This window comes from Malaclemys terrapin, chromosome 23 (assembly GCF_027887155.1).
Source record: "Malaclemys terrapin pileata isolate rMalTer1 chromosome 23, rMalTer1.hap1, whole genome shotgun sequence".
In the NCBI taxonomy this organism is placed as follows: Eukaryota; Metazoa; Chordata; order Testudines; family Emydidae; genus Malaclemys; species Malaclemys terrapin.
The window spans coordinates 16,116,089-16,140,482 of NC_071527.1; the positions used below are offsets into that span (position 1 = coordinate 16,116,089).

The following is a 24,394-nucleotide window of genomic DNA, read 5'->3' on the forward strand; positions in this document are numbered from 1 at the left end:
GCCGGGCCTTCGGAGAGCAGGGCGACGTATCAGAGACCCCTCCTACAACGAGGGCAAACCCGGACCTCCCTGCCTCCCCATCAGCGACACAATGCACCCTCCCCCCAGCCTGCCGGGCCCCCATTGGGTGTCACGGCGCTTAGACTTCCTCTAACGAAAAGCCACACAGGAAACTCTGAAGCAACAGGAGAGCGATTTTTTCATATTTTTGTAGATGCACCGTAAAAAAAAAAAAAAAAAGGAGAGAGAGGTTTTTTCTTGTTTTTTTTTTTAATACCCAACCCGGCCTTGAAATCTACCCTCCAGAGGTGCCGCGGGCACCACCCCCGTGGGAGGCAGCCAGCCTGGGATGAGACCGTGACGGGGAATGAGCAGTGACAATCATGGGCTCGCGGATAAAGTAAGACCCCTTTGATTTTCTCTGGGCGCTGACCTCACGCGGGGCCTGGGCTTTAGCGGAAGGGATTTTCAGCCCCTCAGAGGAGCCCCCCCCACAGCCTCTCACCTGCTGGATTGTTACCTGATCAGTGGAGAAAGTGAAATTGACCTTTGATCCTGAGCGGACACCGAGGAGGGCAGATGGGACCCTTTAAGACACCCCGTCTTCGCTGGGTTCAATGCCTCAGGCCCCCACGAAGGGAGTGAGACTGAGGGGATGGAAGATTTCTCCCTTCGGTCGGGCGGGTGGACGCCATGGAGAACTGGCCGCTGCAAAGGGGTGGCAGGGTCAGGGATCCCTAGGTTGGCAGGGTGCTGGCCCCGCTGTAGGCTGGGCTGTGCCAGCTTTGGGGTCCATCTCTTTCCAGCACTGTTCAGCAGCCGGGCAACCGTGCCCAGGTTTGAGCTAGCCAGGCAAGTGAGCAGCCCAGGGTTCTCCTGGGCAGGACTGCGGGAGCCAGGGATGGGGGTCGTCCGCAGTTGGGAGGGGAGTTCTCCTCCATCCTCTAGGCAGGATTATGGGGCGCCTCAGGGGTGGTTTTTTAGCCCATTTGTGGAGCTGTGTCAGCTAATCCTGTTGCTGTCCTTTGGCATCTTCTAGCCAAAGATTCATCCTGCTTACGGATGAATTCAGCCTAACCTCAGAGAGGCGGGTCAGCGTTAACGGCCCCCTCTTACGGGGGGGGAAACTGAGGCACAGAGAAAGGGAGTGACTTTCCCAAGTCACTCTGGCAGTCGGGGCAGAGCAGGAGTGAATTAGAACACAAGAGTCCAGAATCCCAACCCCTCCCACCCCCCCACCACCACTACACCCAACTCCCCTCCCAGAGCTGGGCCTAGAAGCCAGGGGTCCCAGCTCTCAGTAGTGTGCCTTATCTCCATATGAGGGGTTCCCATTCCATGTGGAGTCTGGATCCGTCGCCGGGGTCCTTAGCCAGGTCCTCCTAAGGGGTGCCCAACCCCCAGCTGTGCCTGGCCTGTGCATTAAAAGTCGTGTGTGTCCCCCCCCAGGAGACAAGAAATCTGAGCAGCCTAAATTGGGCCCTTCCTGAAAGGGTTTTCCCCCCCAGCGCCTCAGGGCATACAGGGCATACAGGCCTAAATTTGCTGAGCAAATCGGCACGGTCCTGTGACAGCCGCCTGTGCACTGAGCTGTGTCCGTTCTCAGTCATTAGCCTGGCCAGTGGCTATAGGTTCCTTTCTTCTCCCCCCACCAGGGAAAATCCCCAGAAGACATTTGATTTGTTCTTCGAGGCAGCCTGCCCCACATCTGCAGATGACGGTAAGTCCCTGAGCCCAGAGGCCAGCGCCGGGGCGGGCGGGTTGTGTGCGGTTTATCTGTGTTCATGGGGGTGGGATGCAAAGGGAAGGGCTCAGGCAAATGGACACTGGAGTCTTAACTTCAGGTTGTTGGTTCAAATCCAGCCTACCTTCCCTGGGGCTAAAAGTGGATCTCTGGTCTGGCAGTCAGGACTCCTGGGTTCTATCCCCAGGGGCTCATGGTTAGAGCAGGGGGGCTGGGAGTCAAAATTCCTGGGCTCTATCCCCAGCTCTGGGAGGGGAATTGAACGGGGTGGTGCTCAGAGCCAGGACTCCTGGGTTCTATTTCCAACTCCAGGAGGGGCGTGATGTCTAATGGTTAGAGCAGAGGGTGGCTGTGGGAGTCAGGATGCCAGGGGATTTCTAGCGCTGGGAGGATTCTGGAGTGTAGCTGTCTAAGTGGGAGCAGGGGAGGGGACTGAGAGTCAGGACTCCTGGGTTCTTTCCTAGGAGTGGGGTCTAGTGGTTAGAGCAGTTGTGTGGCTGCGTGTCTCTTCCATTGCTCTGTGAGCCTAAAGACCCCTGGAAATAAGGGCCGTCCCATGGCGTTTATGGGGGGTTGTCTTCACGAAGGACAGCATTTGGGATGGGTTTGGCATCTGCAGTTCAGGGGAGACACAAAGAGCCTCCAGATGTCTGACCTCGCGTTGGGATTTCCTCCGAGCCAAGCAGGGTCTAGCAAAGCCCATGATAGAATGAGAGTCCTGGGGGTGCTGCTGGGTGGCAGGGGAACAGTGGCGGCGGGGGGGCGTACGTCCCTTGGAGTCACTATGACCCCAATACCCCAGCATGGTGCTTGGGGGCAGGATGCTGCAGGAATTGAGTTGGGGGGCTCAGTAGGGGGCGCCCTCCCCTTGCAGTCCCTGTGGGCCCCGCTGCCCCAGCGTGGTGATAGAGTTGGTAGTTTCCCTAGCACTGTGTGTGTGTGTGTGTGTGTGTTGTGGGTGCAAGAGCTGAGGTGTGTATCCCACATCCTGTCTGTAGATTATTCTGTTCTGCCTCCCTAAATCCTCCTGCAGTTTTCTTGCCCTGGAAACTGCTATTCACTTCCTGTCCTAAACTGCTATAGCTGGCTGTTCAACAGCCCTTGCATCCTACCCCAGAAATGGCTGCCCCTCAGCCGGGCGAAGGATCCCTGTGTAAACAGCCCCCTGCGTCCCACCCCAGAGGTGGCTGCCTCTTAGCACCAGGCGAGGGATCCCTGTGTAAACAACCCCCTGCGTCCCACCCCAGAGGCAGCTGCATCTCAGCGCTGGGTGAGAGATCCTTGTATAAACAGGCCCCTGTGTCCCACCCCCAAAGTGGCTGTATCTCAGCACCGGGCCGGGATCCCTGTATAAAAAGCCCCCGCACCCTCCCCCCCAGAGGTGGTTGCATCTCAGCACCAGGCAAGGGATCCCTAGGTAAACAGCTGCCACACGGTACCCCAGAGATGGTTGCATCTTGGCACTGGGTGAAGAATTGCTGTATAAACCGCCTGTCAGGCATCACAGCCCGGCTCACAGTGGGGGTTCCTGTGAGGTCCTGGGAAATCAGAAACCCCTTCCCCATCCTCCTGCGGGGGGAGGGAGCCGGCTCCACGGCCAGGGCAAGGCCGGGGTTCAGAGGTGCGCCCCCCACCCCCACGCAGAGCCGAAGGGCCCTTCTGTCTGGGCCGCTCAGCAGCCGCAGGAAGTGGCGAGGCGGGAGGTGGAGGCAGCTAGCGTGTCTGGTGCGGAGCGGCCGAGGGGTGGGGGGGCATCCTGCCCTGCATGGGGGTAGTGGGAACCCACGGTCCCGAGTGCTAGCTGCGGGGGCGGGCGGGGGCGGAGCTGTGCCAGTGGGAGGCTGCTCTGGGGGTGGGGGATGGTCCACTAAAGAATCCAGGTACAGAGACCGACGTCCCCCGAGCCCACGGCTCCCCCAGGGACCTGTGTGCATCGCGCGCCTCCTTGGATCTTCACAACCAAACAGGCCCCCAGCTGCTGGGGCGGCCGCTCCCAGCCTGAGTCCCCTCCAGTGTCCTACCCCCAGGGCCCAAGCAGCTCCGAGCAGTGGGCCCACCCAGCCTCGTATCCGGCCCCCCGTTAGCCCAGTCAGACCCATGGGCCCCCCCAGCCTGGTATCCCGCCCCCCTGGTACCCCAGTCAGACCCATGGGCCCATCCAGCCTGGTATCCCACCCCCTGATACCCCAGTCAGACCCATGGACCCACCTAGCCTGATATCCCGCCCCCCTGTTACCCCAGTCAGACCCATGGGCCCCCCAGCCTGGTATCTTGCCTCCCTGCCGCACTAGATACAGGGCCTTTCTTCTCCAGGGTGCTGATTCTGGAGGCCTGGTTGGCTCCAGGAGGTTGGGGAATGGCATACGGGACCTTTCCCCGCTCTTAGCTGGTGGGACTGGTTGGGTGCGGGGGCGGGATGAGCTGCTCTCCTCTAGGGGGTGCCAGCTCTGCTCTGTTCCCTGGGCAGGGAGACTGGCAGGGAGACGGGGCATTTCCCCTCTGGGTTACAAGTTCAAATCCAGGCCACTCTAGTAGTATCCTAAAGTCATTACCATCCGGTGGTGCTGATTGGTGGTCTTTATGAAATGGTTGGGGGTTCAGGGCGGGGGAGCTGGGAGCCAGGCCTCCTGGGTTCTATTCCTGGCTCTGGGAGGGGAGTGGGGTCTAGTGGTTAGAGTGGGGGAGCCAGGACTCCCTGGTTCTATTCCTGGCTCTGCCACTGTCTTTGGACAAGTCACTTCCTCTCCCTACTCCCCACTGGTGAGGGAGGTTGTGGGGCTCAGGGAGCGTTGGCAGGGGCTTTGGGGCCTGGGGGGAAGGGGTGTCATTGTGGTTCTATCTCTGCTTTCCCCACAGACCCCCAGGTGCTGAGGCAGTTCCCGGAGGAGTTCGATGACCAGGTCTGTGCCTCGCTTCTGCGCCCCTCTGCCAAGCGCCATGTTTCCCCTGTGCCAGTGGAGGCCAGTTGAGCATCAGCCGCTCACCCCCACCGTGCGTTGGGGTCAGGCTGGTGTGTGGGCCCGGAGCCATGGATCTGGGCTTAATCTGCCCAATGTCCATCTAACCCAGGATCCCCCCTGCCCAGAGATCATAGCCTGCTCTCTCCCTCTCCCTGCCCCCTTGCTCAGACCCACGGGCCCATGTAGCCCTGCCATCCCAGATCATGGGCCTGTCTGCGGATTAAACCAGCAAGAACCGCAGGGGCTGTCTGCGTCCAGTAGCCTGGGTCAAAAGAATCCCCCTTAAATTCCTCGCAGCTCAGTCCTGGCTTCTCATCTGTTGCAAGGGCTGGGGTGTTTGATGGGGATTTTTGGCCCTAGGGGATTTTCCCTCCAGGCGGGGGCAAAGAGCAGACAGGAAATAAAGACTATCTGACCTTCACCCCCACCCTGGTGTGCTGGGTCTCTGTGATCTCTGCACGCCGGGGGGTATGTGTAATTTTCACCTTGCCTTCTCCAGGAATCCATCCAGATGCTGCCCAAATTCTGCTTCCCCTTCGACATAGAGAGGTACGCGGCTGCGCGGGTGCACGTCGGTTTGTGCGTGTGCACGGGGCGTGAGATCTGTCCTGGGGTCTCCTCCGCCCAATAAATAAGGCATGGTCCCAGCTGAAAGCCATCCCACGAGGCCCAATTGCCCCTGTCCAATCTGGCTGTGGCCAGTGGCTCATAGCTCTCGGGGGAATGTAGCCAGGGGTCAGGTCATAGGCGTCCCTGGGCGGTGTCTAATGCAGGAAGCAGTGAGGGCTGAGGGCCAGCCTCCCCCCCTCTCCCCCTCAGGAGGAGGATGAAAGGGAGAGGAAGGTGCTGAGCACCTGGCAGGATCGGGCCCAGTGAGCCCAGTGCACCATGGTTGGGCCCAGCAGTGGTATTCGAACCACTAGACCCCACTCCCCTCCCAGAGCTGGGGAGAGAACCCAGGAGTCCTGGCTCCCAGCCCCCAGGTCTAAGCACTAGGTCCCACTCCCCTCCCAGAGCTGGGGGTAGAACCCAGGAGTCCTGGCTCCCAACCCTCCCCCCTCCTCCCCGCTCTGGGTGTTGTCCTGGGAAAGTTCCTGTCACCAATGCCCGATGCACTGGTCCTGCTCTGAGCAGGGGTTGGACTAGGTGATCTCCTGAGGTCCCTTCCAACCCTGATATTCTATGACTCTATGACTCTATGCTTCGGCCCAGGCCAGATGGCAGGGGGCTGGGGTCAGCCATTAGCTTCCTCCTCTCCCGTCAGTCTCACCGGGTGCCCCCCCTGCCCCCGCAGGGTAAAGGAGAGCACTGTGGTGCAGAACTTCACCTTCGCCCTGACCGACCTGGAGGGGAACCAGCGCTTCGGGTTCTGCCGCCTGGCCGGGGGCTTCCGGACCTGCCTCTGTATCCTCAGGTACCGCGCCGTGTGGCTGGGCGTGGGGTGGGGGCTCCGCCAGGGGGCGCTCTCCCCTCCCTGTTAGTGTTAGGCGCACTAGGGGGCGCCAGGCTGCGTGTTTCAGAGCAGATATAAAACTACGATCCCGGCCAATGTATCAGCCCCCAAATTCCTGCTCCGTCAATTGCTTCTATTCCAGTGGAACCCTGGATTTAGGGTTCTTCTTCACTCAGCACCGGGCGAAGGATCCCTGTATAAACAGCCCCCGCGCCCCACCCCAGAGGCGGCCGCATCTCAGCACTGAGCAAAGGATCCCTGTATAAACAGCCCTCGCGCCCCACCCCAGAAGCAGCTGCCTCTCCGTCACTTCATCGCTCTGTACCTCAGGGGGAACGGCCCTTCCTTTGTCTCTTCAGACCCTGAGCTCTTTGGGGCACAGACTCTCTCTCACTCGGGGTCTGTTCAGCGCCCGGCAGGATGGGTCCCCTAGTGGCTACCATAACACAGACAATAAACGGCCCCCCCGGCTTTTCTTTTTTTTAGTTACCTGCCGTGGTTTGAAGTTTTCTACAAGATCCTCAACAACATTGCCGACCATTTAGCCAAGGAGCAGGTGAGCCTGGGACTCGTGGGTCCTTTCCGGTGGCTACCTCCACCCCCCCAGTCTCGCTATGTCCTGATCATCTTGTCACTCCCTCGACCCCAGCTCCATTTGGACAGATCCGTTTCATCTTTCCTCTCTCCCCATCAGCTGAATGAACTGACCGAGCTCCTCTCCGCCCTCTATTGCCACCCGGTGCCCCAGGTGAACAGCCCCGTGAACCTAGAATTTGTAAGTATCAGCTCAGTCTCTCTCACTAGGGGCGCTGCCTTCCCTCCCGGTCCATGATCCATCTGTATAGGGCGCTACCAAATTCATGATCCATTTTGGTAAATTTCACGGTCGCAGGATTAAAAAAATCGTCAATGTCACGGTTTCCGATATGTAAATCTGAAATTTCGTGGGGTTAAAACCGTGGGGGTCCCGACCCAGAAGTGGTGGTGGTGGGGGTCGCAAGGCTATTGTAGGGGGTGGTCACCCACACTTCTGAGCTGCTGCTGGGGGCAACGCTGCCTTCAGGGCTGGGTTCCCAGACAGCAGCCGCGGAGCTTCCTACAGTCAGGGGCAGGGGAGGGGTTTCCATAGGTGGATCTGACCTGGCCCCGGGAGTGGTCCATGCAGGGGAAGAGGAAGTCTGGTCCTTCCCCAGCCAGGCCAGGACTAGCAACTGGAGACTAGTGCACGGTAGGAGCCCCCACCTGGCCCTCCCTGGCTCCAGGCCAATGCTCAAGGGTTAAAGGGACCTTGGACTGGCTCTGTGTGTGTGTGGGGGGGAGGTATAGTGCCCCTCCATCCCCAATCATGATGCCCTGGATGGTCACCCACTTGTAGACCAGCCCATCCCCCTCAATTCTGTGCTGCTGATGGTGGGGCGCACCCAGCTCTGAAGGCAGCGCAGAAGCAAGGGTGGCAATACCGCGACCCCCCTACCATAGCCAGATTTCTTGGGGGAGACCAGATTTCACGGTCCGTGACGCATTTTTCACGGCTGTGAATTTGGGAGGGCCCTACGTCTGTGGTACTGAGGCGGAGCTGAGATGAACTGTGAAGAGAGAGGCACCTACGGGGAGGATGGTGATTTTGAACCAGATCCCCTGGGGGAGAATATGGACTGGGGGGATGAGATCTGGCCCATGCCAGACTCTGGAGAGGTGGGAATTGAACACCCAGATTCTGGGATTCCCACCTTCTGTTTGGCTAAGCTTTGGAGCAGGGTAAAACTTGCAGTTACTTGGAAAGTAAGTTGCTGATTTCCCCCCCCACACCCTTAGCAAAATTTTACCAATCAAAACTTTTTAGCTTTTCCTCTAACGTTTTCTGCCGAAAATATTCGACTTTTTGGCCGAAAACCAAAATATTTCAATTCAAACTAGTGCTGAGGGGCCTCGTGGGAGTTGTAGTTCAAGTGCCTCATGCACCCATTCTCTATGGGCCAGCTCCCTGGTTGGACTACATCTCCCAGGATGCACCACCTTCGCCCCTCGTAGTGAAGGGCAGGGGTGTGACCTAAGAGTCCCTGGCTGTGGTGCATCCTGGGAGATATAGTCAAACCACAGAGTCCTTCCTACAGTGGAGAACGGTAGCACGAGATACCCAAACTACAACTCCCACGAGACACCAAGGTGCCATTTTGAGTTGACATATTTTGATTTGGGACCAAAATATTTCAGTTTGGGGTATTTTGACAAGATAGCGACACTTTCCAGGGGAAGCAGATGCTTTCTGGGGGGGAGCAGGGAATCCATTTAGTCGAAAACCCACTTTTCCATTGAAAAATCATGGCTCTTAGGGGCGAAAGGGCTAACAAGACCCAGTGCCCGCGAGTTGAGGCTAGCCCGGTTCAGCCTGGAAATCAGGCGTACATGTGTGGAAACAAGTGAATGGAGAACTGATATTTAGCCTTTCCCACAATACAAAAACCAGGGGTCACGAGATAAAATGAACAGGCAGCAGATTTAGTCCAAGCAAGAGGAAGTATTTTTTCCAGGCAATGCACAATTAACCAGTGGAACTCACTGCCTTGGGATGTTGTGGTGGCCACAAGCATAACTGGGTTTCAAAAAGAACTAGAGAAGTTCATGGAGGATAGGTCCATCAATGACTATTAGCCAAGGTCAGGGATGGGAGGGATAGCTTAGTGGTTTATGCCTTGGCCTGCTAAATTTAGGGTTGTGAGTTCAATCCTTGAGGGGGCCACTTAGGGATGGGGGGCAAAAATCTGTCTGGGAATTGGCCCTGCTTTGAGCAGTGGGTTGGACTAGATGACCTCCTGAGGTCCCTTCTAACCCTGATATTCTATGTAACCCCATGCTTGGGGTGACCCTAAATCTGACTCCCAGAAATCAGGAGGGGACGACAGGGGTGTATTTCTCCAAAATTGTCCTGTTTTGTACACCCCCCCTGAATCTCTGGCCACTGTCGGAGACAGGATACTGGGCTAGATGGACCATGGCTCCTGTTCTTACTGGTTGTTTTTCTAAAAGGTCTGATCTGGGAATTATTTGGGGGAAGTTTTATGGCATTTTGGCATTAAAATCTCTTAATCCTCCGGACCCCACCAACCAAGCCCGCTCATCACGCTAAGGTGCACGGTTGTCCTGCTGGTGATGCGCACGCGCATCTCTATATTTTTATCCCCTCGTTGTCCCGCAAGGACCAGAAGTTGAACAAACTGAGAATAAGCACCGGCAGCTTTCTGAATGGCCGACACAGAGACCGGAGCCGGGATCCGGCGGGCGGGACCGAGTCGGTGAGTCGGAAAACTCCGCCCGATTTTAACCAGCCGGAGTGTGCCGACTAACCGAGCGATCCCTGACAGTGCATGGTCCCCCCCCGCCGGGCGGTATGATCACCCCTAACTGGTGGCACCTGGGGAGGAGGGGCAAACTGTGCACCTGGAAGAAGAGGACCCCCGAATCTTCTCCCCTCTCTAACCGGGGAGCAAACTCAGCCGCCAACTAATTACGAGCTTAACGATGATTAACCCTGTGTGGCTTGGGTGAACAGCACTAACTCCGCAGCACGGCCCCCCCGGTGGCGGGGGCCGTGCTAACGCCACCCCCCTTCTCCATTACAGCCCTCCTACTTCATTGCCCCGGACCTCGGCAGCCTGCCTACCATCCCGGAGAGCGTAAGTCCCTGCGCCCCCTCCCGGGATGGGCGGGTTTGGGGGCTGATTCAGGGGTGCGAAGAGCAGAGGCAGTGGAATGAGGAGGTGCCCTGGTACTGAGTGGGGTTGGGGGGAGAACACTGCAGGGAGACTGCATGTGAGCAGTGCAGGGAGAGGAGGGGGTGCACTACGCTGCGCGGCAGGGTGGGCTGGGCAGGGGGCCGAGGGGGAGAGCACAGTGTGCTGCAGAGTGGGGAGAGGGGAGAGCACACTACACTGCAGGAGGGAGAGAGTGCACTGCGCTGCAGGAGGGGGAGCAGGTGCTCACTGCGCTGCAGGGGGGAGGAAAGTGCAGTACACTGCAGAGTGGGGGAGGGGAGAGCACACAGCACTGCAGGAGGGGGAGAGCTCACTGCACTGCAGAATGGGGGGAGTGGCAGAGCACACTACACTGCAGGAGGGGGAGAGTGCACTGCACTGCAGGAGGGGGAGCGGGTGCTCGCTGCGCTGCAGAGGGGGGATGGGAAAGCGCAGCACACTGCAGAGTGGGGGAGGGTAGAGCACACGGCACTGCAGGAGGGGGAGGGGCACGCATTGCGTTGAAGGGGGGAGTGCACTGCGGCGGGAAGGACAGAGGGGGAGATGGGATGAAGGGGTAGCCGGGGAAGAGCGGGGAGCCTGGCATCTCTAACTTCTGCCCCGGCCTCCGCCCGCAGAGGAACCTGACGGAGTTCGTGGTGGCCGTGGATGTGCCCAACATGCTGCAGCTATACGGGAGCATGTTGTACGAGCGGCGCATCCTGCTCACCTCCAGCAAGCTCAGCACGGTGAGGGGGGCCGGGGGGGCACTCAGCTGTGCACGGGCACACGCCCACTGGGGGGGGTCGCAGGGATGTGCCCTGGCACATGCATGCAGTGGGGGTGCGGGGACATGCCTTGGCAGGGGCCCTGGGGGTGTTGGTCAAGGTGAGGTGCCCTGGCCCATGCACACAGCCCTCTACGGCCCAGGGCCAGGACTTGTGACCCCCCCCCCCCGCCCCAGCCACCAACACGGGGCATCTCTTCAGGCTCCTGCCTCCCCCAGATCTCTCCGTTCCCCCCCGGCTCGGTGCCCCCTCTCCCCCCGCTGGAGAGAGTCTAAGGCTGTGTCTGTGTCTGTCCCCAGCTCACGGCCTGCGTCCAGGCCTCCTCCGCCATGCTCTACCCCATGTACTGGCAGCACATCTACATCCCCACGCTGCCCCCGCACCTGCTCGACTACTGCTGGTAAGGGCACGGGCAGCCTCTGGTGGGCTGAGCAGGAGCGGGCCAGGTCGGCTCTTGGAGGGGGGACCACCAGCAGGCTTCAGGGAGGTGGGAGGGGGCGCTCTCCCCTGGTGGTCAGTGCTGGCCCCGGTACCCCAGACTGGCACTAGGGGGCGCTGTGCTGCAGGGAGCAGAGTGGGGACTCTGTAGGGGGCGCTCTCCCCTCATGGTCAGTGTTGGCCCCAGTACCCCAGACTGGCACTAGGGGGCGCTGTGCTGCAGGGAGCGAGGTGGGGGCTCTGTAGGGGGCGCTCTCCCCTGGCGGTCAGTGCTGGCTCCAGTACCCTAGACTGGCACTAGGGGGCGCTGTGCTGCAGGGAGCGGGGTGGGGCTCTGTAGGGGGCACTCTCCCCTCATGGTCAGTGTTGGCCCCAGTACCCCAGACTGGCACTAGGGGGCGCTGTGCTGCAGGGAGCGGGGTGGGGGCTCTGTAGGGGGCGCTCTTCCCTGGCGGTCAGTGCTGGCTCCAGTACCCTAGACTGGCACTAGGGGGCGCTGTGCTGCAGGGAGCGGGGTGGGGGCTCTGTAGGGGGCGCTCTCCCCTGGCGGTCAGTGCTGGCTCCAGTACCCTAGACTGGCACTAGGGGGCGCTGTGCTGCAGGGAGCGGGGTGGGGCTCTGTAGGGGGCGCTCTCCCCTCATGGTCAGTGTTGGCCCCAGTACCCCAGACTGGCACTAGGGGGCGCTGTGCTGCAGGGAGCGGGGTGGGGGCTCTGTAGGGAGCGCTCTCCCCTCATGGTCTGTGCCGGCCCCAGTGTTCCGGGGTGGCGCTTGGGGGCACAGTGCTATAGGGAGCGAGTTTTGGGGGGCTGATCTCGTGCATTGATCCCTATAGTCTCTGCTTTGAGGCAAAGGTGCTACCGGGGCTGGGCAGTTTATGCTTCATTTGTCTGCGCCTCATCAGCCTCCCTCCCTTCCCGCAGCGCCCCTATGCCCTACCTCATCGGTGTCCACTCCAGCCTCATGGAGGTGAGTCCTGCCCCGCCCCAGCGCCCCCTGGGGAGGGCAGCCTGCACTGCAGGCTGGGAAGGGGGGTGAGTCCCAGTGCAAGCTGGGGCTGCGGGAGGCCTGAATGCGGGCGAACCCCCAGGATGCGGGGGGGGGGCTCCATCCGTTCCCAGGAGGAGATCGGGGACTGGGGGAGGGGGGCGGGCTTGTGTGGAGAAAGGGGTCCCACCGCTTCATGGGGGGGATTTACTCAGCCTTTGCACAGGGTGTGGGTCTGATCCCCTGGATGTTTAATTTGGATCTCGTGTCAAAGCTGCCATCTGCAAGGAGCGGCTGGGGGTCCCGGAGCTGGAGCGAAGCCGGGTGCCCCTTGTGGGTTGCCTGCCGGAGCGGGTTTCCCTGGGGGAAGGGCCGTCCTGGTGGCCTGAGGTCGCCGGTGGACGGCGAGCCTGGCTGCCTGGTGGGGAGGTGCTGAGCGCCGAGGCCGGCTCCAGCCCCTTCCCCTCTGGATGTGTCCTCTCCTGGCAGAGGGTGCGGGACAAGGCCCTGGAGGATGTGGTGATCCTCAACATCGACACCAACACGCTGGAGTCGCCCTTCCAGGACCTGGAGAATCTCCCGAGCGACGTGGTCAGTCCCCACCCGTCCCCTGCTGCCGTCCCCTGTCTCCAGCACAAACAGCTGGGTGAAACCCTCCCCCTGCTCCCGCCCTGAAGGGAACCCCCACATTCAACCTCCATGATCCTTGGCAGGCCCCACGCTGGCCTGCATCCAAAGCTGTCACCCTGTGGCCTGGATCTCCCCAGAGCCCCCTTCTCTCCTGTTCCATGCCCCCTCCTAACACCCTGGGTATGGGGGGGTCTCTCCACTCCCCCCAGCATCTCGTGGCTTGGCAGCCCGGAGATCTCAGCCCCAGTGCAGACGACGCCCTTTGGCTGCGTGAAGAAGGAGGTTCCCCAGCCAGAGATGGAAGTCGACTTCCTTCTCTAGTGGCAACGTGATCTCTGGAGATCCCATGGACAGATCCTTCCGTCCCTTTCCAGAGGGACCCCAGGAGATGGGAGGAGCGTGATCTGCCGGACGCTGTGGGATCTCCCTCCCTCCCCGCTCTCATGGATTCTCCCATCTAATCCAGGGGTCCATCTCGGCCTGAGTGTACCCCAAAGCCCCCTGGGGTCTAGGGCCTGGATCACACAGCTGCTCCTCCCCAACCTCGCTCATGTGGGTCCCTCTTCTCCCAGGTGTCTCTGCTGAAGCTCCAACTGAAGAAGCAGTCGGCCACCACTGGCGACGGGGTGGCCCGAGCCTTCCTCCGAGCCCAGGCGCTGCTCTTCGGTGGCTACCGCGACGCGCTGCTTTGCACCCCGGTGAGGCTGGCTTCCCTCCCCGCCCATTGAGGGCAGCTCACAGAGCGTGAAGCATAAGATAGGATAGAGTCGGGGGCTCAATGTCTCCCCCTTGTGGCTAGACATTTATTATTGGTATCCGGGACCCACAATCCTGGGCCAGGACCCCGTTGTGCTAGTTGCTGTATATTAGGTGTATCACGGTAGCACCAGGAAATTCCAGTCAAGGGCAGGACCCCATTGTGCCAGGTACTGTACAGACACGGAACAAGAAGATGGTCCGTGCCCCATGTGTTCCCCTCCAAGGGCTCCCCCTTCTCTGTATGGCAGCCCATGCGTTCCCCCTTTTTTCCAGGCCCCACCCTGCGAGTGTCTGCACACCCGTAAGCAGCCGTGCTGCCATGGGCGGGGAGGCCGGCAGAGTAGCATAGAGCAATCATCCTTCTAAGTGTCTGTCTTCTTCCCGTTGGGGGGTTTCCTTGCTCAGGGATCCCCAGGATCGGTAGGGGAAACCCCCAAACCCTCCCCACTCTGTGTCCCTCTAATGCCCCCCTCCCGGGGAGGATTCCCTGGAAATCCAGTGGCCGCTGTGGGTTTCTCTGTGCAGGGGGAGGCGCTAGCCCTGAGTGACCCCCAAGGATTTTATGTTGCAAAGCAGCTGCCCTGGGAGCGGGGGGGGGGGGGGAGGGTTGAGTTCTCCAGAAAAGCTGAGGAACCATCCAGGGCGGTTGGAGCGCCCGGCTGGCCCAGTAACTACCCCATGGTCATTGCCCTTAGGTGCTTTGGGCTAGCTGCCAATCCCCGGTGCCTAGAGCAACCTGGCTTTCCCAATCTGGGGCCCCACTCCAGACCTCCCCCCCCCCCCCCCCCCCCGAGCGGGGCACAGAGCCGGTGTCTCTGAGCTGGGCCCCAACCTCCCCCCTCCCATTCACCCTCTTTGTGCCCTCCTCCCCCAGGGCCAGCCCATCTCGTTCTGCCAAGAGTCCTTCCTCAACCACAAGTCCAGCACCATGCGGGAGTTCCTGCACAACGCCGTGCACCTGCAGTTCTTCAAACAGGTAAAGGGGGGAGCCTCGGCCTGGGGGTGGGGGGCCAGGAATTCTGAGGCCTGGACCTGAGACCCCCAGGTACATTGGCAGCCCCCGTCCAGTGGGAATGATGTGCCCAGTCTCCTCCCCATGTGTGTGACCTTCTCTCCTGGAGGGGTGAGGGGTGCATCTAGGAGAGTTTGGGGAGCGGAGGGGGCCTGGGATGGGGGGGTGGTTGGGCCACCCCATCCCGGGTCATATTTTCTAGGGCTTTAAGGTGTCACATCACCAAAAAGCCATTAACGAATGGCGGCTCTCTCCCCCCATGGCCCCCATAATAATTTATGCTCCCACTGTATCATGTGCTCTCCCTGTAATGTCCCCTCTAATGGTTCCCCCCTCTCCATCTGCCCCCCCATGATCCTCTCTAATGGTTCCCCCTTCTCCATCTGCCCCCCATACTCCCCTCTAATGGTTCCCCCCTCTCCATCTGCCCCCCATGCTCCTCTCTAATGGTTCCCCCTTCTCCATCTGCCCCCCCATACTCCCCTCTAATGGTTCCCCCCTCTCCATCTGCCCCCCCATGCTCCTCTCTAATGGTTCCCCCTTCTCCATCTGCCCCCCCGTACTCCCCTCTAATGATTCCCCCCTCTCCATCTGGCCCCCCCATGCTCCCCTCTAATGGTTCCCCCTTCTCCATCTGCCCCCCCATGCTCCTCTCTAATGGTTCCCCCCTCTCCATCTGCCCCCCCCGCTCGCCTCTAATGGTTCCCCCTTCTCCATCTGCCCCTCATGCTCCCCTCTAATCGTTCCCCCATCTGCCCCTGCCGTGTGCTCTCTCTAATGGTTCCCCTTCTCCATCTGCCCCCGTGCTCCCCTCTAATGGTTCCACCTTCTCCATCTGCCCCGTACTCCTCTCTAATGGTTCCCCTTCTCTATCTGCCCCCCCCATACTCCCATCTAATGGTCCCCCCACTGTCCCTGCCATGTGCTCTCCTCTAATGGTTCTCCCCTCCATCTGGCCCCCTTGCTCCTTTCTAATGGTTCCCCCCTCTCCATCTGCCCCACATGCTCCCCTCTAATGGTTCCCCCTTCTCCATGTGCTCTGTGCGCTCTCCCCGACTCCCCTTGCACCCGCGTCTCCCCCGCGCCACCCACTTTTCAGTTCATCGACGAGCGCCTGGAGAAGCTGAATGCCGGCGTGGGCTTTTCGGATGTGTTTGAGCAGGAAATCACCAACAGCGGGTTGGCGGCGGGTAAGGAGGGTGCAACCACTGACCGCACCTCCCCCAGGGAGCAATAGAGGCACAGTGCCCCCAGTGCGTATACAGCGACCGTCAGCGGGTGGGATCGAACCAAGGATCTCTGGAGCTTAGTGCATGAGCCTCTACCTCAGGGGGTCTCAAACCTTTTTACTGGCGACCCATTTCACACAGCAAGTCTCTGAGTGCGACCCCCCCCCCCAATAAATTACACACTTTTTAATATATTTAACACCATTATAAATGCTGGAGGCAAAGCGGGGTTTGGGGTGGAGGTTGACAGCTCACAACCTCCCCATGTAATAACCTCGTGACCCCCTGAGGGGTCCCGACCCCCAGTTTGAGAACCCCCTGCTCTACCGCGTGAGCTAAAAGCCCACTGGCTGTTAGCTAAGGTTGTAGCAAACTCATTTTCTCTCTCTCTCTAAGTGGTCTCGGTGCCACTAGATGGGACAGAACACCACACCCAGGAGGTGTGGGGGTTACACCCACAGCTGTGACCCTTTAACGGTGGTGCCACCCAGGGTTCCCCCATAATTCACCGGGGGTTGGCAGTGATGGTAGGGCCGGTCTGGCAATATTCACCTCCTCACCAGGGCGGGGGTCAGGCTCGGGGGCGGGGGGGGGGGTAAGGACCCCACCTAGGGCCCTGAGTCACTAATGGCCTGGGAATTTACATCTGTCCCTTTCGTGTCCCCGTGCAGGTAACCTGAGGTCGTACCAGCTGTGGGTGGAGAGCCTCAAGGTATGGAGCTGTCTGCTTGATCCGTGTACGGGGTAGCGAGGCCTGGTAGCAGCTTGTGCGGTCCACTGGAGAGGCTTGTGAAGTGGTGTGAGTGCAGGACTGAGACCCAGGACTCCTGGGTTCTATCCCCAGCTCTGGGAGGGGAGTGGGGTGTAGTGGCTAGAGCCGAGGGGCTGGGATTTAGTGCTCCTGAGTTCCATTCCCAACTCTGGGAGGGGAGTGGGAGCCAGGACACCTGGGTTCTATTCAACCCTGCCACTAACTTGCAATGTAACCTGGGGTATTGGGGGGAGTCACTGCCCCTTTCTGTGCCTCAGTTTGCCCCCTCTGTAAAATGGTGATGATGCCAACCTAGCTGCATTAAGTATTACCTGCAGCTTCTCGTTCGCCGGCTAGCGGCAAAGGGCCAAATTATTCCGAGGCAACATGTTAAGTTCCCTGTCAGTAAATGGGTCAAACTGGGCCCAAATCCAGACCCCCCTGGAAATCAAGGGGAATTTTGCAATTGATGTCAGGGGGAATTAGATTTGAGGTTCAACTGATGCATTTTACACCATGAAAGGACGGACCCATTGACAAGAGAGGGGCCAAGATCGAACCCCCGCGACCCTGCGGGCTGGAAAAGAGCAGGTGAATAAGTCACAGAAGAGGTGAACGAGAGTAGCTGCTTCCCTACTTTAATTTACTGCACGCTGTGTAAATTAACTCCCCTGGGCGTGTAACTTACACGTGCTTCCTGACACACCACCTCCCAATTAGTAGTTTGATTCTGATCCCATTAGTGTTAACTCAGGAGCGGCTCCACAGAAGTCATTGGAGCGTCCATAGTGGATTGAGAAGCTGTGATGAAGTGGGATAGAGATGTGACGAAGTGGGAATGTTCTTAATGTTTTCCCTGAGTGCTGGGTGGGTGCCTCAGTTTCCCCTATGCATTTCTCGAGTGTCTAGGGGTGTGTGATTGTTGCAGAGCCCTAGGGGGCCAGTGTGATGGTGTCTGTACAGAGAATGGCCAACACCCTGTCTCCTGGCAACTAATGGCCTGGGTCCCTCCCCTGCAAAGGTGCCAACTAAAGGTGTTGAAGAACAAAGAGATCAGGTGACCTCCTGGCCTGGGAAAGAGACAAAGGGAGAGGAGGGGCTGGAGAGTTTCAGTTTGGGGCTGGCTGGGAAAATGGAGGGGAGGTCAGACAGACCTCCTGGCCTCCCCTGGCCCCCCAAGATGGGGGCTCCTGTTGTCTGTACCTGCAAGACCTGTCTTGGACTGTGTTCCTGTCATCTAATAAACCTTCTGTTTTACTGCCTGGCTGTGAATCGCAGGAAGCCGGGGGTGTCTCCCCCAACTCCGTGACAGAAGGTCAAGCCCTAAGTTCTTCCTTTCTCCTTAGGGGCCATCAGTGGCTTACATGCACTGACAATATTATGTTCTACGGTTGCCTCTCTCTTGAGAGGTAGCAGATGCCGAACACCTGACATGCCAGCTTCAATTGAAGGAGAAATCAGTGATATGGCATCTGGGCATATTTGCAACTAGTTTATTTACACTCTATGCACCAGTCTTGGAACAGAGGTGTCACCAGCTGCACGCAGGCCGATCCCCTCGTTCAGGAATCCCAGCCCCTTGCAAAACTCCCTGCCCGGGGTGCAACACTGCCTCAAGAATCGATGCCAGTCAGAGATCAAGATGGAACAAACTGTCCAACTGCTGTCCCAGCTCCTGCTCCCCGGACCTTAGCACGGCCCCCAAATTAATTGCCATGCGCAGTGTGTGTCTTCCCATGACGGACCGTTCGCTCGCCTGCTGAGACCACATGTCACAGCACCGGCCTCCAGCTGATTCTAGTTAGCAGGACCGTGGAAGAGAGCAACCCCCCACTGCTTGCAACAGCTCCCACCGGAGAAAACAGCATTGCAAAACTAGCAACAATGTGGCGTGTCTTGAACGCTGCTAAGAGAAAGATTGTGTGCGACAGCGCCACCTGGTGACTCCTGCCGCAACTGTAGTCACCCACAGGCTCCCTCTAGTGGCAGGAAGGTCAGGTTACTTGTGTCAGGGGGAAAGACAAAGCTAAGGACTGCAGGAGGCACCAGGGGCCTACAGGGGTCGCTCCAAAGCAATGTCTCTGTGCTTTGTCTTGCCAGAAAGGCGGAGGAGCCCTGATCCACACTGTGAAGAGCAAGACAAACCCAGCCGTCAAGAACATGTACAAATACGTAAGGTCACCAACTGGCTACACGGTCTTCCCCGTTCACTGGGCTCTGATAGCAGGGGGATCTTATCCGTGTGGGGGGGGAGTTCCCGGGGGCAGAGGTATCGCAGGAGGATGCAGTCGTGTCTCCGTGGGGGGTCCCAGGTCTGGGGTATCGCAGGGGGATGCAGTCGTGTGTCTGTGCGGGGGGTTCCCGGGGCTGGGGTATCGCAGGGGGATGCAGTCGTGTGTCTGTGCCAGGATCTCTGAGTGGACAGTTGTATAACACCATAAAGAGCCAGGAATGGCCTCCTGCCTGGTCACCCCTCTTTCTTCTCTCCTCTAGGCCAAGAGCCATGCCCGAGACAGGCTGAAGGAGATGCGAAGTCGCTTGAGGTACAGGGTAAGATTCCTACTGCAACAATCCTCTTTGGGCTGGGGGATCCCGCCCAGCTTCCCAACCCCCAACCCCCAACTCGGAGCCAGGGATTCCCCCTTGCTGAGGAAATTCCCCCTCCCCCTAGCTCCACTCTGATCAGCTGCTTCCTGGGGGATTGGATGGGGCAGGAGCTAGGAGTGGCAGGTCATAAGGAGGGTTAAGGGTAGTAGATTGTGAATGGGGTTCAGGTCTGAGGTAGTAGATGAGAAAGGGTTAGGAGACAACAGGGGGGCTAAGGGTTCGGATCAGCGGTAATAAGAGATCCTAAGCTGGCCAAAGAAACTTTCTAGTCTTCTGCCAGGGCAGATTCTACCTGGAGTCTCCATGACGCTCTGCTTGGAGATCCCCCTTGAGGATCTGCAGAAGAAGACCTCTTGGTCCAAGGGGGTTAGAGCCAGCAACTCCTGGCAGCGGGACTCCCTTGGGCTGAGGCTCTGGAGATGATCGGGGAGGTGCTGGGATGGGGGCCTCGCGTAGCCCGTCTACTTCCTGCCCTCGTCCCACAGGGATAGAGTGATGCCCCCCCCCCCCGAGATGCATTGAGCTCCAGATGTGCCCCCACCCCAGTGACCTTTGCCCTCACCTGCCGGGCTAGCTGGCCGATTGAAATGTCATGAAGCCCCTATTAATAGCACTGGGGTTTGGAGCTCCAAACCCAGGTTCGAATCCCGCCCCATCTCCCATGTCAGCCGTGGCCAAGAGCACCTCGCCATGTGGGGGCATTTACTGCCACCCAGTTGCCAGTGGGCTGGGCCTCCATGTCACCCCCAGACCAGCCCCCCCTTGTTGGCCACTGAGACCGAGCTCCTCTAGGGCGGCGCCCTCTAGATCAGATGGGGGAAGCGGGCCCTGGCTCTTCGTCACTCTTCGGCTGTGAAAAAAGCTAATGCGGTCTTGGGATGCATCAGGCGAGGTCTTTCCAGTAAAGATAAGGAGGTGTTAGTACCATTATACCAGGCACTGGTGAGACCTCATCTGGAATACTGTGTGCAGTTCTAGTCTGCCATGTTTAAGAAGGATGAATTCAAACTGGATTCAAACAGGTACAGAGAAGAGCTACTAGGATGATCCGAGGAATGGAAAACCTGTCTTATGAAAGGAGACTCAAAGAGCTTGGCTTGTTTAGCCCAACCAAAAGAAGGCTGAGGGGAGATATGATTGCTCTCTATAAATACATCAGAGGGATAAATACCAGGGAGGGAGAGGAATTATTTAAGCTCAGTACCAATGTGGACACAAGAACAAGTGGATATAAACTGACCATCAGGAAGTTTAGACTTGAAATTAGACGAAGGTTTCTAACCATCAGAGGAGTGAAGTTCTGGAACAGCCTCCCAAGGGGAGCAGTGGGGTCAAAAGACATATCTGGCTTCAAGACTAAGCTTGATAAGTTTATGGAAGGGATGGTATGATGGGATGGCCTCATTTTGGCAATGAATTGATCTTTGACTATTAGCGGTAAATATGCCCAATGGTCTGTGATGGGATGTTAGATTGGGGGTGGGGGGGAATCTGAGTTACTGCAGAGAATTCTTTCCTGAGTGTCTGGCTGGTGAGTCTCGCCCACAAGCTCAGGGTTTAGCCATATTTGGGGTCGGGAAGGAATTTTCTTCCAGGGCAGATTGGCAGCGGCCCTGGGGGGCTTTCACCTTCCTCTTCAGCGTGGGGCACTGATCACTTGCTGGAGGATTCTCTGCACCTTGAAGTCTTTAAATCACAAGTTGAGGACTTCAATGGCTCAGACATAGGTCAGGGGTTTGTTACAGGAGTGGGTGGGTGAGATTCTGTGGCCTGCGTTGTGCAGGAGGTCAGCCTAGATGATCATAATGGTCCCTTCTGACCTTAAAGTCTATAAGTCTATGAGCCTTGCCTGGGAGTCTGCTCACCGTCCTCCTGCCCGGCCCTCGTTCCCCTCTCCAGGACTTGGGCCAGGCTTCAGCCCTGCAGCGAGGCGGCTCCCTGAAGTGCGACCAGCTCTCAGGCCCCATCCTGCCCCGGAGCACCCAGTCCGAGTGCCTGCAAAGCCGGCTGCCCATCACCCAGCACTTCGGGAAGGTCAGAGACTGCGAAACCTCTGTAGGGGGTGGGGCCGGGGGGGGGCATCTGGACGGGGGTGGGGACGCACAGATGGTCCTCCCACGGATGTGGAACATCGGGAAGGAAATAATGGTGGGGTCTGGATCCCGGTGCAGATGTGCAACTTCTGGTGGGAATAACAGCATGCGGGTAATCCTCATGCAAGTGTGAAGCATCTGGAAGGGAAGAAACAGGGTACGCAGTTAATGCAGATGTGATACATCTGGAGGGAATAATGGGAGTATGCAATGAATGCAGATGTGGAACATCTCGAAGGGAATAAAGAGGGTATGCAGTTAATGCAGATGTGACACATCTGGAAGGAATAATGGGGGTATGCAGATAATCCTCACCTGGATGTGGAACCTCCGGCATGGGTAACATGCACAAATAGTCCAGCTCCCCAGATGTGGAACATCTGGTGGGAATAACGGCAGTATGCAGGTAATCCTCATGCAGATGTGAAACATCTGGAACCCGTAGCAGGTAGTTTGGGAAGTGAATCGCTCCCCCCGCCCCACCCAGATACCCCTTACTCATCTGAGTAGCATCTGGGGGAAGGCGCAAGGTGAGCTCTGCCTAGCTGTGGGCCTTTCCTCCCCTTTCCACCCCACCTCCTTCACCCGTGGCCCTGGATAACGACCCTAGCCCAGCGTGGGGGGAGGCTGGCACAGATCAGGGAGCGGTGGGCAGGGAAAGGCCTGGGGGGCAGGGAGGTCCTGGCCCCAGCGACCCCCTCATGCTGGAGGGGCTTGGTGTTGCACTGCCCAGGGGTGAGCAGGGGGATCTTTGACCCGTGTTTCCTTGCAGTCCCGACCCCTGCGACCCAATAAACGCTGCAGCGGGATGGAGCTGGAGGCCCAGAGGTAACGGGGGGGCGGGGCGGGCTCTGGCTGGGGAGGAGTGCAGATATTGGGGGGAGCGCAGAGATGGCCTGGGGTGTGGGCTGTAGGGCATGCGTGTTTACACACGTGCTGGCACGTGCGGTCAGCTTCACGCCTGCCACTTTCCGTGGGGCTTTTGACGCAGACAGCCGCGTGGGTGGCCAGCTTTAATACATGAGCATGTGTGTCGCGTGTGTGGGTGGGCCTGGGTGTTGGCACTTGGGCCACGCATGACGGCTGACATGCCTATTCCACGTGTTCATTTCCATGCATACTGGCACAGGCTGAGAGTGTGACGTGACGCTGTGTTCCCATGGTGGTTGACATGCGTGTTGCCACATGTGATGTCACGTTCGTGCACGAACTTGTTGCCATGTTTTCTGTATGTCAGTTTCCACACGTGGCTGTAACATGAATGCCCAGCCCCCCCTTCCCCCCTGTCTCTCAGGGCTGCCCCAGCAGAAGGCCACAAGGCTCCCCCAGACCCCGATGCCATCCCTGATGGGGGGGAGATGGACAAGAGCTTCCTGGAGACGGGCGAGATCGACCTGCTGGGCGAGATCTTCGAGACGCTGAGCCTGGTGGCGCCCAGTGGACGGGGGTTGCTCTACGGGACCCGCAGCCTGGACTTCTGCAACCTGGAGGAGGGCAGCTGCTACACCAGGGTGAGCTCCCCGCCCCCCCGTGCACCTCCCTGTGGCGCCCCGCGCGCTGCCCCTCCCCTGTGCACCTCCCTGTGTCGCCCCGGGCGCCGCCCTGTGCTGCCCCTCCCCCGCGGGCACCTCCCTGTGCTGCCCCCCCCCACCGCGGGCACCTCCCTGTGCTGCCCCCCCCCCCGCGGGGGCCTCCCTGTGCTGCCCCTCCCCCCCAGGCATCTCCCTGGGCTGCCCCTCCCCCATGGACACGTCCCTGTGCACCTGCATGCCACCCCACCTCTCTCCACCCAAGTCTTTCTCTTGGCCCCCCCTCCCTCCTGATTCTGCCCCATCCCTCTCTGACCCTGCCGCTTGAGTCCACCGCCTCCCCAACTTTTCCTCTCCTAGCCCCTCCCCTAACTCCGCCCCTCTTCTCTAGCCCCTCCCTCTCCAGCCTAGGTCTCTCTCCCTGCCCCTTCCTGCACCAACCCTGGCTCCTTGTCCCTTCCAGCTGAGGCACACGAACCCCAGTGAGGAGAACCTCAGCGGGCGTCAGGCCCGGGACCACGAGTGCTGGCTGCTGGCCGAGGAGGACGACTCGTCCCTGGAGTTCGCCCCCCCCTCTTCGGAGGAGGCCTCCCTGGCCGAGGAGGAGGCTGGGGACTCCCAGCATGCTTTGCTGCTGCCCGCCAAGGCCACGCGCCCAGCCAGCGGGATGTGGGACCGTGGGATCAATGAGGATGAGGAGGGCCCTCCCCAGCCAGCTGAGAGGGTAGCAACGCTCAGGGTGCCCTGGCACAAGCCCTTCCAGCTCGGGGAGGAGGAGCTGGGGGGCAGAGGGGCTGGGGCAGAGCTGACACCAACCACTGGTTCTCTGGGGCCCCCTGAAGAAGTGGGGACAGGAGGCCACCCTGAAGCAGCCACTACAGGGCCAGAGTCTGGGCAGGGGGTGTGCAGAGCAGAGCCCCGCCCCAAACAGGATAGCCCCGCCCCTGAGGCAGAGCCCCGCCCCAAACAGGATAGCCCCGCCCCTGAGGCAGAGCCCCTCCCCAAACAGGATAGCCCCGCCCCTGAGGCAGAGCCCCTCCCCAAACAGGATAGCCCCGCCCCTGAGGCAGATAGCCCCTCCTCCCCTAGGGTCCAGTCAGCTGTGGCTCTGTTCCAGGCCAAGGCCTGTAGGCAAACTGACATCAGGGGTGGGGTCCCCCTGCTAGGGGCAGGGGCCACCCTGCCCAGCTCATCCTGGCCGGAGCTGGACCAAGCCTCCCAGCCCCCAGCCCTGCCCAAGGTATCAGAGCTGAAGAAGAGGTTTGAGTCCTAGAAGGCTGGCGGCGTGGAGAGCTGCACCCGGGGGCCCATGCTGAGCTACTGACATTGCTGGACCAGGGGCCCCCCAGGCAGAACTGCACCAGGAGGCCCAAAAGCTGCACTGCCCCGCTCGGCTCAGGACAATGGGGAGACGCTGGCCTGGCTCCGGCCTGCTCCACAAAGCCCGCGGGGCGGGGCTCTGAATAAATGCTTATGGTGGAACCACCAGCTGGTTGCTATTCAAATCAGCCGTCCCACAGTGGGGCTGAACGCTCCCCACAGCCAGTCTCCTGCTGCCTCCCCCTTCCCCGCCTTGGGGCTCGGTGCTCGAGGACATCTGCAGCTTCCCCTCCCTTGGCTGACCGGATCCCGCCCCCTGCAAAAATGCATCATCAGCAAGGGCGAGAGGGTGTGGGCCCCACT

General features: G+C 59.5%; 1 protein-coding gene across 3 annotated transcripts; it reads left to right on the forward strand.

Annotated features, from left to right (window-relative positions):
• The first annotated feature begins 288 nt into the window (after positions 1 to 288).
• LOC128828027 (DENN domain-containing protein 1B-like) lies at positions 289 to 24,381 on the forward strand. 3 transcript variants are annotated; one of them, XM_054012323.1, is made up of 23 exons: positions 289 to 400; positions 1,656 to 1,720; positions 4,601 to 4,644; positions 5,204 to 5,253; positions 5,999 to 6,118; positions 6,644 to 6,713; positions 6,852 to 6,932; positions 9,355 to 9,450; positions 9,778 to 9,831; positions 10,527 to 10,637; positions 10,976 to 11,076; positions 12,038 to 12,083; positions 12,591 to 12,692; positions 13,304 to 13,429; positions 14,365 to 14,466; positions 15,602 to 15,692; positions 16,403 to 16,443; positions 18,583 to 18,654; positions 18,976 to 19,032; positions 20,989 to 21,123; positions 21,955 to 22,010; positions 22,477 to 22,693; positions 23,175 to 24,381. In XM_054012323.1, exons 1-23 carry the CDS (start codon positions 384 to 386, stop codon positions 23,982 to 23,984), a joined length of 2,664 nt encoding a protein of 887 aa, XP_053868298.1. In that variant the 5' UTR covers positions 289 to 383; the 3' UTR covers positions 23,985 to 24,381. The 3 variants fall into 3 exon arrangements, with proteins under 3 accessions (XP_053868298.1, XP_053868299.1, XP_053868300.1); XM_054012324.1 differs by lacking the exon at positions 9,355 to 9,450 and having other exon boundaries at positions 23,175 to 24,380; XM_054012325.1 differs by lacking the exons at positions 21,955 to 22,010; positions 22,477 to 22,693; positions 23,175 to 24,381 and having other exon boundaries at positions 18,976 to 19,025; positions 20,989 to 21,116.
• Positions 24,382 to 24,394: the final 13 nt, after the last annotated feature.

Excerpts from the sequence above, each read along its gene's own strand:
- LOC128828027 (XM_054012323.1), top strand. Across the intron at positions 9,832-10,526 it reads TGCCTACCATCCCGGAGAGC|AGGAACCTGACGGAGTTCGT; the intron begins GTAAGTCCCTGC and ends CTCCGCCCGCAG. Across the intron at positions 11,077-12,037 it reads CACCTGCTCGACTACTGCTG|CGCCCCTATGCCCTACCTCA; the intron begins GTAAGGGCACGG and ends CCCTTCCCGCAG.